General features: G+C 45.2%; 1 protein-coding gene across 4 annotated transcripts in view; it reads right to left on the minus strand.

Annotated features, from left to right (window-relative positions):
• ATP8A1 (ATPase phospholipid transporting 8A1) overlaps window positions 1–14,308 on the minus strand; it is a 223,414-nt gene that overhangs the window by 167,497 nt on the left and 41,609 nt on the right. For all 4 annotated transcript variants that reach the window (XM_041727158.1, XM_041727160.1, XM_041727159.1 and 1 more), the window contains one exon: window positions 12,399–12,444. In XM_041727158.1, coding sequence (XP_041583092.1) covers window positions 12,399–12,444 — 46 coding nt within the window. The remainder of the gene's footprint in view (window positions 1–12,398; window positions 12,445–14,308) is intronic.

Raw genomic sequence — 14,308 nt, forward strand, 5'->3', positions numbered from 1 at the left:
GGGGGACTTGGGGATTCCTGGGATTTTGATCTGGGGTAAGCCTTTCAATTCATGGACAAGTCACATCTCTATGTTTATTTGCATCTTCATTCATTTCTCTCTGATATGTTTTTGTAGTTTACAGTGCATGGGTCTTTTATTAGATTTATTCACTGATAGTTGATACCTTTTTCTTATATTGTAAATGCTGTTTTTACTCCATTCCCCACTGGTCCCTGGTAGTATACAGAAACTGAATTAAACTTTCCTACAATGGCCTTGCCATCTTAAAATTTTGTTAAACTCATTTATTCATTTGGGTGGGGGTTTTCTCCTTGTTGTTTTTGTAGCAATACTTCTTAAGACACTTAAATTCTTCTCGTTAACCAAGCCCTATTATGATTTGGGGTGATTTTATTACACTCCTGTGCCTCACCGTTCCTCTCATTTTTAAAACTCTTCTGCTTGTATCCAAAAACTACTCTTTAAAAATCAGGAATAATTCTTAGAGCTAAAAATGCCGTAGATTTTATGCCCTAAGCATTTAAAATTCCACCAAATTATATGTCCTCCACCATCACCAACACCAGCACCCCTACCTCAAACCACCATCATGTTCCAGCTGGCCCGAACACTAGTTTTCCACATTCCCTCTTGATCTCTTTCAAATTTAGTTTCTACAGCACAGCTACAGTGATTATATATAGTGATCTTACTTATATGCACAACTATGGGTTATTGTGCATGAATCCATATATCCTTACCCATATATAAGTATACACATATATGAGATTAGGTCACCCCTTGCTCAAAACTCTTCAACTGGCTCCTCCTGGCTCATAAAATAAGTTCAAATGTCTAGAAGGCCTTTGATTAGCAGTGCCTGACTACTCCCCATGCCCCCTCCCCATGCCCTCCCTATGCCTACTCTATGCCCCCTCCCTATGCCCTCTCTATGCCCCCTCTCCATGCCTCTCTATGTCCCCTCCCCATGCCCTCCCTATGCCCTATGCCCCCTCCCCATGCCCTATGTCCCCTTCCATGCCCCCTCCCCATGCCCTATGTCCCCTCCCATGCTGCCTCCCCATGCCCTCTCTGTCCCCTTCCATGCCCCCTCCCCATGCCCTATGTCCCCTTCCACGCCCCTTCCCATGCCCTCCCCATGCCCTATGACCCCTCCCCATGCCCTATGTCCCCTTCCATGCCCCTTCCCATGCCCTATGTCCCCTCCCTATGCCCCCTCCCCATGCCCTATGTCCCCTTCCATGCCCCTTCCCATGCCCTATGTCCCCTCCCATGCTGCCTCCCCATGCCCTCTCTGTCCCCTTCCATGCCCCCTCCCCATGCCCTCTCTAGGCCCCCTCCCCATGCCCTATGTCCCCTTCCATGCCCCTTCCCATGCCCTCCCCATGCCCTCTCTATGCCCCCTCCCCATGCCCTATGTCCCCTTCCATGCCCCTTCCCATGCCCTATGTCCCCTCCTTATGCCCTCCCTTTGCCCCCTCCCTATGCCCCCTCCCCATGCCCTATGTCCCCTTCCATGCCCCTTCCCATGCCCTATGTCCCCTCCCATGCTGCCTCCCCATGCCCTCTCTGTCCCCTTCCATGCCCCCTCCCCATGCCCTCTCTAGGCCCCCTCCCCATGCCCTATGTCCCCTTCCATGCCCCTTCCCATGCCCTCCCCATGCCCTCTCTATGCCCCCTCCCCATGCCCTATGTCCCCTTCCACGCCCCTTCCCATGCCCTATGTCCCCTCCCTATGCCCTCCCTATGCCCCCTCCCCATGCCCTCTTTATGCCCCCTCCCCATGCCCTCTCTATGCCCCCTCCCCATGCCCTCTCTAGGCCCCCTCTCCATGCCCTATGTCCCCTTCCACGCCCCTTCCCATGCCCTCCCCATGCTCTATGCCCCCTCCCTATGCCTTCTCTATGCCCCCTCCCCATGCCCTCTCTATGCCCCCTTGCCATGCCCTATGTCCCCTTCCACGCCCCTCCCCATGCCCTATGTCCCCTCCCTATGCCCTCCCTATGCCTCCTTCCTATGCCCTCTCTATGCCCCCTCCCCATGCCCTCTTTATGCCCCCTCCCCATGCCCTCTTTATGCCCCCTCCCCATGCCCTATGTCCCCTTCCATGCCCCTTCCCATGCCCTCCCCATGCCCTATGCCCCCTCCCTATGCCCCCTCTAGGCCCCCTCCCCATGACCTCTTTATGCTCCCTCCCCATGCCCTATGTCCCTTTCCACGCCCCTTCCCATGCCCTATGTCCCCTCCCTATGCCCTCACTATGCCCCCTCCCCATGCCCTCTCTATGCCCCCTCCCCATGCCCTATGTCCCCTTCCACGCCCCTTCCCATGCCCTATGTCCCCTCCCTATGCCCTCCCTATGCCCCCTCCCTATGCCCTCTCTATGCCCCCTCCCCATGCCCTCTTTATGCCCCCTCCCCATGCCCTCTCTATGCCCCCTCCCCATGCCCTATGTCCCCTTCCACGCCCCTTCCCATGCCCTATGTCCCCTTCCACGCCCCTCCCCATGCCCTATGTCCCCTCCCTATGCCCTCCCTATGCCCCCTCCCCATGCCCTATGTCCCCTTCCACGCCCCTTCCCATGCCCTATGTCCCCTCCCTATGCCCTCCCTATGCCCCCTCCCCATGCCCTCTCTATGCCCCCTCCCCATGCCCTATGTCCCCTTCCACGCCCCTCCCCATGCCCTATGTCCCCTCCCTATGCCCTCCCTATGCCCCCTCCCTATGCCCTCTCTATGCCCCCTCCCCATGCCCTATGTCCCCTTCCATGCCCCTTCCCATGCCCTCCCCATGCCCTATGCCCCCTCCCTATGCCCTCTCTATGCCCCCTCCCCATGCCCTATCTATGCCTCCTCCTCATGCCCTCTGTGCGAAAGTAACATGCTCTTTCCTGCCTCAAATCCTTGGCACGTTTCCATGATTCAAACGTTATCCCCCCAATCCTCACCTAGATGGTACCTACATAAATTCCAGATCTTCAGCTTTCTGGGAACTTTCGTGATGCCCACTACCCTCAAGTCTACATAAGTTTCTGGCACTTTTCTTTCAGTTTTACTACATATTTAGTTGAGAAATGATTTATGTGAGGGCCGTCTCCAGGCCTGGACCGTAAGATCTGTGACAATGGGAACATTCTCTATTCTGCTCACTGCTCAATTCCCAGTATTACATCAATGACACAAAGGTGCTCAGTGAATACTTGCTGGATGGAAAGCCAGATCCACTGGTGTGTTTGGACCATATGAAGCCACGGTAAGAGTTACATAGATCTACTGAAGATATAACCCTGCCTCCCAGTAGGTCTCATGTTAAAAACAACACACACACAAGGTTTAAAAGACTACCTATAGAAAAACACATTGGAAGTTCCTCAAAAAGCTAAGTGCAGAACTACCGGGACCCAGAAATTCCACCTGAGTATCTCCAAGAGAATTAAAAACGTATGTTCCCAAGAGAACTTGTACACAAATGTTTATCGTAGCATTATTCATAGTAGCCAAAAAGTAGAAACCACCCAAGCATCCATCAATTAATGAATGATTACATAAAATGGGGTACATCCAAATGATGAAAGATTATTCAGTCATAAAGAGGGATGAAATGCTGACACGCGCTACACCATGAACAAATCCAGACACAAAGGCCACATAGTGTGTGATCCCACTTGTATTAAATGTGAGAGTAGACAAATCCATAGATACAGAACGTGGACTAATGGATGTCGGTGGGGATTGACAGCTTACACAGATGAGTCTCTTTCCGGGTTGACGAAGATATTCTGGAATCGGGGGTGATGGGTATATAACTTTGCAAATACTAGAAAAAAACACTGAAATGTATACTTGAAAATTATGAATTTCATGTATGCGAATTATAACTCAATAAAAAACAGCTACATGAAAGATGCCAATGAACTACTTAAACATTTGCTTAAAACAGACTTCTCACTTTTGTAAGTTCCTAAAACGATCCCAGTGGGGGCCGTTGGAAATGTTTATATAACCATCGGATGCACCAACGTGAGTGTCCTTGGAAGTCTGCTCCAGGCCACCCCTTCCAGATCTGTGATCTGTGATCTGTGCCCTCCCTGGGGCACCTGGGGTTCAGCTGGTTAAACACTGGACTCCTGTTCTCAGCTCAGGTCATGATCTTGGGGTCCTGGCACCGAGCACCCCCCTACCATGGTCTCTGTGTTCAGCGGGGGCGTCTGCCTGAGGATTCTCTCTCTCCCTCTGCCCCTCCCCTTCACTTAGGCTCTCTAAAATAAATCAATCTTAAAAAAAAATAAAGAAGAAACAAGCCCTCCTTGAGATGCTGCTACTTGGCCAATGTTTGTTAGTTTACATCTAGAAACAGCCTGAACCACGCCACGGGGTCCCCTGTAGAGGATGATGTGTCATGACAGGCCTCCTAAACTCAGCAGACCTCGCCAGGGAGTCTTCGCTCCACTAATGAGGGTGGAGACCTGTGGCATTTTCCCAGAACCATGGAAAACAATCCTCCAAATCTGCTTCCTGTCTCCATTTTCCCTCAACCTTGCTCCCATCGCTTCTTTCTGCACATTCAAACCTATCGACCTCCTTCCCCTAACCGGTCTTTCTGCACTTACTTGCCTCTCAATTCACCTGTCTTCCCACTACTGGGACTCTCTGTCCCCACCCACACATTTCCTGAAAATTCATCACTGAAGAGAATGCGGGAAATGTGGTTTCCTGCAGAAATCTACTTGTCAAAGAAACATTTATTTTTTGTTATTTTTTTAAAAGATTTATTTACAGGGATCCGTGGGTAGCTCAGCAGTTTGGTGCCTGCCTTTGGCCCAGGGCGCGATCCTGGAGTCCCGGGATCGAGTCCCACGTCGGGCTCCTGGCATGGAGCTTCTCCCTCCTCCTGTGTCTCTGCCCACCTCCCCCCTCTGTCTATCATAAATAAATAAACAAACAAACAAACAAATAAATAAATAAATCTTAAAAAAAAAGATTTATTTACCATTTATTTAGAGAATGCGTGTGTGAGCAGGGGGAGAGGGAGAGAGAGAGAAGCTCAAGCTGACTCCACGATGAACCCTGAGCCAGAAGCAGGGCTCAATCTCATGACCCTGAGATCTTGACCTGAGCTGAAATCAAGACACTGACCCTTAACTGAACCACTCAGACACCCCTAAGAAATCTCTAAATACATATTCAGTGAACAATGTTTTGTTTTGTTTTGTTTTGTTTTGTTTTTTTAATCAAATACAACATCAATGCATGTTTGGAACCAGCCGACCAGAGCTATATAACAGGAAAATGGACATGCTCTCATCTCATACTACTTTTTTTTTTTTTTTTAAGATTTTGTTTATTTATTTGAAAGACAGCGAGAGCATGAGCAAGGGGAAAGGGAGAAGCAGACTCCCCGCTGAGTGGAGAACCCAACGAGGGGCTCGATCCCAGGACCCCGAGATCATGACGTGAGCCGAAGTCAGATGTTCAACTGACCGAGCCACCCCGGCGCCCCTCATGCTACGTTCTCAACATAAGGAATACTCACTGATGCATCCTCACAAACCTTTTTCTAGACAAACATGGACATATGGACTTTTGCTTTCTTTCCCCTGAAAATTCAGTTCTCTGCCGCTTGGGATTCTACTTAATACATCACAGATGCTTTCAGGACAAGTTGTAGAGATGACCCATTCTTTTTAAATATTTTATTTATTTATTTGACAGAGAGAGAGAAAGAGAATGCACACAAGCAGGGGGAGCGGCCTCCCCGGGGGCGTCAGCCTCACGGAGAGCTGAGGTGCTGGGCGGGCTCAGGCCATAGGTGTCTACCTTCGCTGGGGTCCAGCCCCAGGGCCTCGGGACTGAGCCCTGCAAAGGGCCGCCTGCTCAGCGGCAAGCTGCCTCTCTTCCCCCTCCGCCTCCAGCCCTTCTACTGCTCTCTCTTGCTCTCTCTCAAATAAATGCATAAAATCTTTAAGAAACAGGGAAAGGAGGAAATGCTGGGGAGGCCTACGGGAGCTCCACGGGCACGTCCTGAAAGCTGTGTGCCAACTGGCGACTCATAAAAACAAAAGCACGGGTGAGATGACGAGCTCAGAGCACAAGGGTCAGCGATCCCCTTTCCTCCCCCTGGTTCTCCTCAGTCCTGCTCACCGTCCTGCCTCCTTCGCTCTTTCCTGCACTTTTAATCAGACAGTTCCTTGAAAGAGAGGTCTCCCTCCCCCGCCTCGGCCACCGACCGTCCCGGCGGGCGTGCAGCGGGCCTGGCCTTGCGGCTCTGCTGCTTGGAGCAGAGCGCCCTGAAGCACGGTGCCTCCTCCAACGCTGGACGTGGTGGGTGTCACGGCCTAGCTGGGCAGCGTTTGGCACTTGACAAGCTTCTCCATCCTTTGCCGCGTCCAGCTGAGTCTACGTGCCGTGCATTTTAAGTTGCCTTCCCATCCTCACCACCCTAGCCCAGCTCCCTAGTTAATCAAAAGTCAATCTCCCCCCCGAGCCCCCAAAAGCAAAACAGAAAGTCAATCTCTCTGCTCTTCCCACTTCCCCGTCTCCATACAGCTGTCAAATTCCTCTTTCAAAAGCACAAACTGGGGATCCCTGGGTGGCGCAGCGGTTTGGCGCCTGCCTTTGGCCCAGGCCGCGATCCTGGAGACCCGGGATCAAATCCCACATTGGGCTCCCGGTGCATGGAGCCTGCTTCTCCCTCTGCCTGTGTCTCTGCCTCTCTCTCTCTCTCTCTGTGTGACTATCATAAATAAATAAAAATTAAAAAAAAAAAATCAAAAGCACAAACTGGGAACCCAGCCACACTCTTCGCTGATTCTTTCCAACTTCCCCACCCTGGTTTCCAAAACCTCCAAAAAGCCCCCCCTCCCGCCTTGCTAGGCCTGCCTGCAGTGTCCCTGATGGGTATTCTCTGGTCCGGCCAGAGCGGACTATCTGCTCTTCCCAGGACACAGCTGACACCTTCCCACCTCCTCCTGGACCACCGGCTGCCGCCGTCCCTGAGGCCCTCGTCCTCTACGAGGCCTGGAAACGGTTTTCGGCATTGTCAGCTCTCTCGTTTGGCCCCCGCTGGTTCCATCCTGCAGCACGGCACTGGTGAGCATCCCATCTCTCGGCCACACCACCACCACTTCCTGGGGGAAGTTTCTTTCTGCGTTTTCTGCACCGGGTCCTGCGCAAGGGAGATGCTCAGTTCTTGGCTGCGAGCGTGGGACAGGTGATGCTCCAACTCTGACTCGCTGGTTTTCCCTCTCTGACGTAACCGTGGCCCCAAGTATCCTTAGAGGGTTTCCGCTTTTATACATGGGACAAACGAAAGATAACCTGGGGTTGTATTTCCCCTCAAATAGACACCTGCTCTCCACCTGGAGCTACGGGTGAAAATACCTGGCCAGTTCGATTCACATGACCCTAAGATCTTGGCAATGATTTGAAAATATGAACAATCTTAACATGGGTCTGAAAACATTATCTAGGCCATTCGTGTGCTCAGTTTCCAAGCCCGACGTTGGAGATCACAGAAACGATGCTTCCCAAGAACTATCTTTGGTAAGACGATGCACATGTGGCGGAGCATATGTTCAGGCCTACTGGGTGGGTCTGACGCGCAGACACCTCCAGGGAGACAAGAAGGCAGTCGGCGTACTGGCTTTTTCAATAAGCAGGAAACTGGCGCTGTCCTACGTCCCTTCGCGGGGCATTAACACATCCAGATGGGCTCAGCCTGTTAGTAGGCCATTTCAGGCTTAAAATCTCGAAAACATATTCCACCCGGGCGACTCTACCCCTTTCTCATGAAGGGTTTTAGAGGTGAAATGGTTTCCAGTGGGAGAGAGGTCACTGCCCTGCAGGGACGCAGCCTCCTTAGTGACTACGGGTTACCACCAACTCAACTCCATTCCCGAAAAGGCTGATGTCGCTCCCGGGAAGGGAGATACAGCTAAAGATGAGATCTGGTATTTTTAGCCACATACCTAGTTGCTGTTGTCCTTTTCTAGATTAAAACAGAGAAAACCAGCTGGATTAAAAGCTCTATCTTTTGTTTGCTACACAGTAAAGCAAGGTGTGAAACAATCTAGTGATTGATGGTGACCCTTGTTCAACCACGGCATCAAATCAGGTGACGATGGGCTTCCATGTCACAGGTAACCCCCATCTATTTTCACTGGTGGAATGTATACACACCATCCTTCAGGGAATAGATTCAAACCTGGGATTTTTTTTTAATCTATTCCATTAGATTAATTTTAATTTAGATTAATTTTAAATCTAAATTTTAATTTAGATTTAATTTTAATTTTAATTTAGATTTTAATTTTAGATTAATTTCAATTTTAATTTTTAAGATCTTAAATATTTTTCTTAGTCTTCACGTGAACCCCATCTTTTCCCAGACTTCCGTATTGTGATTTGAAGGAAAACTACCATTCTGCATGAAATACTGGCACGCGAGCCAAAATAGCAAACTCATGTAAAGAAATATATGTTACGATTTAAAAAGAGAACTAGGGGATCCCTGGGGGCTCAGCTGTTTGGCGCCTGCCTTTGGCCCAGGGCGCGATCCTGGAGTCCCAGGATTGAGTCCCACATCGGGCCCCCGGCATGGAGCCTGCTTCTCCCTCTGCCTGTGTCTCTACCTCTCCCTTTCTCTCTCTACATCTATCATGAATAAATAAATAAATAAATCTTAAAAAAAAAAGAGAGAGAACTAGTTCAGCCACTATAATAAAATCATACAGACTGCCTTCAATTTACATATTATAATGATAATAATGAAGCTACAATTTATGAATGCCCGCAACACCACCCAAATGAGGGAAAGCAGTGAGAGACTGCCCCCAGTGTGTGTGCAGACACATGGAGAGAGGTGTATCAAAGACCCCGAGTTCAAATCTTGAGGAAGAAACCAGAGAAAATGAAGGTAAGTTCAGACGCAAAGAGAATCAGGGCATCCTGAATTTGGATTCTGGTGTGTTCTGGTGCTTTGGGGAAGGCAAGTGATAGGTGGACACAGTACCGTGGCCACAGCAGGCCAAAGGATGATATGATGACCTCACAGGGAAGGTAAAGAGACAGAAGAGCTTCCATCATATCAGTATTTTATCAGCAATTGTCCGGGACACAGTGTTTTGGAAACACTGCCTTTCTTGCTCATACCCTAGATAATGAATTTTCAAGAAGTCTCCTTTCATTTCTGGTTTTTTCTTGTTCTTTTGTCTGTACTCAAGGATCTCTATGGAGAGTGGTGCATTCACCCATTCCACCCCCTGGGCGAAGAGGAATGGGGAACACAAAGATGAGTAAGAGGGCACACCTACCAAGTCCACACAAACCATCATACAAGAAAAACATGGGAGCCAAGAGAAGGAATTCCAATTTATGGGGAGGAGTGAACCACAATACTAGAAAACTCATACTCTCTGGACTGCTGACCATCAGTTTACTCTGCTCTCCCTCAGCAACTAGGTCTTTAGACAGCAATATACAATTCTGCATTTGCCAGCCCACTGTACCATCTACCTAAGCACCTCCTATATCCGCAGGACGAGACGGCTTGTTGCCGTAAGTATCGATGATAGATAGGCTCAAGATGTAAAGTTTATGAAATTGGGAGTTAGGGCCCAAATCCATGATTTAATCCTGATTGGATTCATTAGTTCATGAAAATGAGGCATTGGATAGTCAGTCTATTGTCCAATGGCTGAAAACAGTTTTGTAAATGAAATTATGAATTTACATATATATATATATATATATATATTAAAGATTTTATTTATTCATGAGAAAGAGAGAGAGATGGGCAGAGACACAGGCAGAGGGAGAAGCAGGCTCCATGCAGGGAGCCCGACGTGGGACTCGATCCCGGGACTCCAGGATCAGGCCCTGGACTGAAGGCGGCGCTAAACTGCTGAGCCACCCAGGCTGCCCTGAATTTATATTTTTGAAGTCATTAGGGAATGACAGAAAAAAGTCACTCCGGTGCTTCAATGAAAAAGAAGGAGACACAAAATACTCATTTCTGTAAGAAAAGAGGATTAATATTTGAATCTGACAGAAAGGTGTCCTCTTACATATTACATGGTCTTGGTAAACATTTATAAAATGAAAATTTATGTCAAATATTTCAAAGGTCTGTCAAAAATTAATTATCTGTCAAAAATACCCCCCTTTCCACTCCTACACCCATTCTTTCCTCAATTCAGGGAAGCAAATTCAATTTCATTCTGGTCTAATGACAACAGATGGCTTTCATATTAAGCAATTCGAGTTATCTGACAGCAAACAGTATCCTACTCAAACATTTCTGTTATCTCCTATTAACTGCAAAACAAAAGACAACCAACATTCAGTGAGGCAAAAAAAAAAAAAATACTATTCCCTCAGAAAATAAATGTTAATTATCAAACTAAAAGAATTTCTTGGATATAGAATTCTCAAGTTCTGTGCTGATTTAAAATAGTTTTGATAGCTATTAAGCTCCAGTATTTTATTTTTGACATGAGTTTTATATACTATTGAAGCTTTCCCTCTCTCTTGCCTGTTCTTCATTTTTAGTCATAGAGTTAATCTTGTTAAATCCTGGATAAACTGATGAACCAAGAAAGAACGTTTTCTCTAAATAGGAGACAAAAGTGAGTATTTTTTGAAGTAGGTAAGCACCTGGAAAATGGGAGAACCCATCAGTACAAGGTAGAGCAGCCTAAAATCATCATAGTGATGGTGGTTGCTCTTTAGTCATACAATATTGATTTCTTGGGCCAAGGCTTGAAGATAAATGACTGCTAGTCCCTGAAGATAGCAGTTGTAGATAGCTATGAGACACATTATGTATTGGAAAAACATACTTTTGGTTTAAAAGTGGTTATTGAGTATTCTAAGCAACACGGCAACAAACGCAAATGTATTTTTGCATATTGTCCAAAATACCAGTATCGATAGCATTTGGATTTTTTCCCCTTTCAATTCCTATGGCTGTCTCTTTCCATCCAATTCTTAGATGTCCTCTGTCTCCTGGCTTCTATAGTCTCCTATTCCATTCCACTCTTTCTCCAACTTTAATCTGGATGGTCATCCTCTTTTTGGCTTGTAAATCTTCAACAGCTACTCAGTGTAGTCAAGAAAAATTGGAATCTCCTTGGCTTGGCATTCAGGGCCTGGAAACTTTGACCTTGGCCTTCCTTTTTAATTGTGTGTCTGCTTCCCTTTGACATGAATCTCCTTTCAACAAAGCAATGCAGCAGCCTTCTTCATCCCTGTTCAGGATGACTTCTCTTCTTCCCTCTTTCTATGAAACACACGCGTAATGTATTCCCACTTAAATGCCTCTGCTCAAAGTGTTCCCCAAGATTCAAGATCTACCTCCAATTACCCCACAATTTTCTCTCCTTCTCTTAGATCCATATAGGATTTGACATAGGGACCATTATTTGCCACAAAAATCTAGAGAGACATTGAAATCATGTAATCCAATTCATTTTGATCCATACAAGATCATATCTTGTGCTTTTATATAGTTCCCATCTCATGTTTTCTCACATGCCCCGTAATAAATAATATAATCTCAGTAAATATTTTGTTAATTTATTCAGTGATACTTTAATAAATGTACCTTCCTCAAATGTATCAAAAACCAGCAGATAATCCTTCTAGTGGAAGCTATAAGCAGATGATCCCTTTGGAAGACAAGTAGCGTATTTGACAGGGTCCCATAAAAATCACAGCAGTATAAAAATACTGTTTTTAACTAACTGGGCAAACTCAGGGGTGGGATAAGATGTCTGTTTTACATGTTCCTGGGTATTTTTTTTTTCAAAAATCTAAGAGCATTATGGTCTATTTATGGTCTTATGCTAAAGGTCATTTTGGGTTTTGCTCTAGCAAAATGAGACAGACCCACAACAAAAGAACCATGTTTTAAAGTGCCATGTGCTTTCCAGAAGTTGGCCTGGTTTCTGTTTTATTTATTTCTGGACATAGATCATTGGTGTGTACAGTATAACACAAAGTGCTTCCAACACGCCTTTTAACAAGTAACATCACATCTGATTATTTTCTCTAAGTCTTACCTAAAGTAACATCTATTGATCAACAACAAAATATAGACCCCTTGCAGCATGAACATGTCAAAACAACTGCTGATTTCATGGACAGTATTTTGGAATACATTGTTACGAGGCATCTAAATGTATTAAAAATGTTACCTTTCAAAAGTATTACCACTGTAAATCAATCTAATGTGAATTTAAGTGTCATGCTAATAAATGTTACGAGAAGCTCTATGCTGGAACAAAAACTTAAGATGCAGACAGTATGTTCAATTGAATTACATTTAATTGAAGTGATTTGTATATATTACTATGAACATATTTGACAGATATGAGAAATAAAATGTAAAATTCCTACCTTGTGTCTGTTTCTTGTTCACTGCATTATCAGCTTTATGTCGTTTCTAAAGTTTAAAAGCAGAAACAAAAACTGTGAAAAAGTGGATGAGACTAATAAAACAAAGTAGCACCTACAACAAAAAAGACTTCTTTCAACTTATGTTTCTCAAGGCTTTTATCCTTTTATACCCATGTCAATTTTATAGGCATGCTGGGGTGTGGTGATAAGAAAAATCAGAGGGTCTGTGGGAATTTTAAAATTGAAAACACAATCTATAGCATCTTCCTACAGTACCCCTCTTGTGGGAGCACAGCTGTGTGGTCCTCAGAAGGATTGTACATTATTATACAGGTAAGATTAAAATTTTAATGTAATAGAAAAGGCTCATTTAGCTTTTTGCTTAAATAATTCACTTAAAAAAGAAGATTGCCCAAGAGAATTATCTATAATAACTACCATTTAATAGTGGTACTGAGATATTTTCAGCTTCTTGTAAAATTCATTATCTAATTAGGCTGAGTACATCTTCCATAATTTAATGACATGCTGATGTCTGTCAATGAGTAGAACCAAACACATATACCATTTGCATAAAGCCTCTTCCATCCACTGCTTCTCAATGGTCCCTTCTCCCCGTCCGAAGACACTAAATCACACAAACCTATTCTCCTTCCTCCCAAAAACACGAAAAAAATTACATACTAAATAGATGAGTTAGCCTAAGTCTGGGTGGGTGAGTTTGAAGAAGTCACATAAGCCAAGGTTTTGGACAGAGTAAATGAAACGATAGGTCGGAGGAAAGGTGAGAATTTGAGCGGCCAGGAGAAGCTATCCTGTCTACAGTTCAACTACAGGTTTTCCTTGGCTTCTGTCTAAACTTACAGCATCAAGTGTAGCACATCAGCCTCTGTTGATGTTACAAAAAAGTATTGACTGTGTTCAAAAATCCTATCATTAGAGCTCAAGATCAGATTTAGCTGCATATACCTGACTATAAGGTGGATTGGAATGAATAGAAAAAAAAAGAGTTCCTAATTTTTCCATTTGAGAAAAAATATGGTTTTTAGCATTATAGTGCACATATGATAATAGCCTCCAAGAGAAGAGGCCAGAGTTGTGGATTAGCACTCCTCCAAAACACAGCGACACTCAGGAGGAGTGGCATAGTGGCTGGCAGCGTGAACTCAGTTCATACAAACAATGAGCCACTGAACTGTACAAAATGCAAATAGAGCATTCAGAATGCCTCTGTGGAAGGCTTGTAGAAAATAATTCTTGCCACATCCATATGCAAGAACACGCTACAATTCTTTCTCAGAACAAAACACTCATTAATAAAACTGTAAAAATGTAGACTTTCATCAGGCAAATTACTGCTTCCAAAAGTAAGCTTACGATTTGCCAGCAAATGCTCTTAAATGAATTTTTTAGGTTTGAATTCGGAGCAGCAAGTAGAGAGTATTTTAAAATTGATGAGACTCAAAAATACTTCCTCTTTTTTATTGTTAATAAAGATCTTAAGAAGATTAGAAATAACCCCAAATAAATTTTGGTCCAAAATAATGGTCCAAGGCAAATTTAGATATTTGAAGGAGGTGCAAATATTTCCAAAACAACGCACATCTATGATAGGCAACAGTTAGACTTCCAACTGAAGGAGACAAATAAAAGCTAATTAATGAAACATTCCACTTAAACAGGAAATTTAATCTTAGTGAAACCTAAGGAGATCCTGAACATTACTTTCCATCTACAGAGAATTCTTGTGCAGGAGCATCTCTTTCCTTGGCCTTCCCGCCATAGAATGAATTAGGTTGCTTGTCAAGAAATAATTGTGTTGAGTATACATAGGGATCCACCCAGCTAGGCAGATCCTAATCTTATGACTATGAAAAGAAAGCATCTCTGGATCCCAAGCACATTATTAT

The sequence above is a fragment of the Vulpes lagopus genome, chromosome 12, assembly GCF_018345385.1.
Source record: "Vulpes lagopus strain Blue_001 chromosome 12, ASM1834538v1, whole genome shotgun sequence".
Lineage (NCBI taxonomy): Eukaryota > Metazoa > Chordata > Mammalia > Carnivora > Canidae > Vulpes > Vulpes lagopus.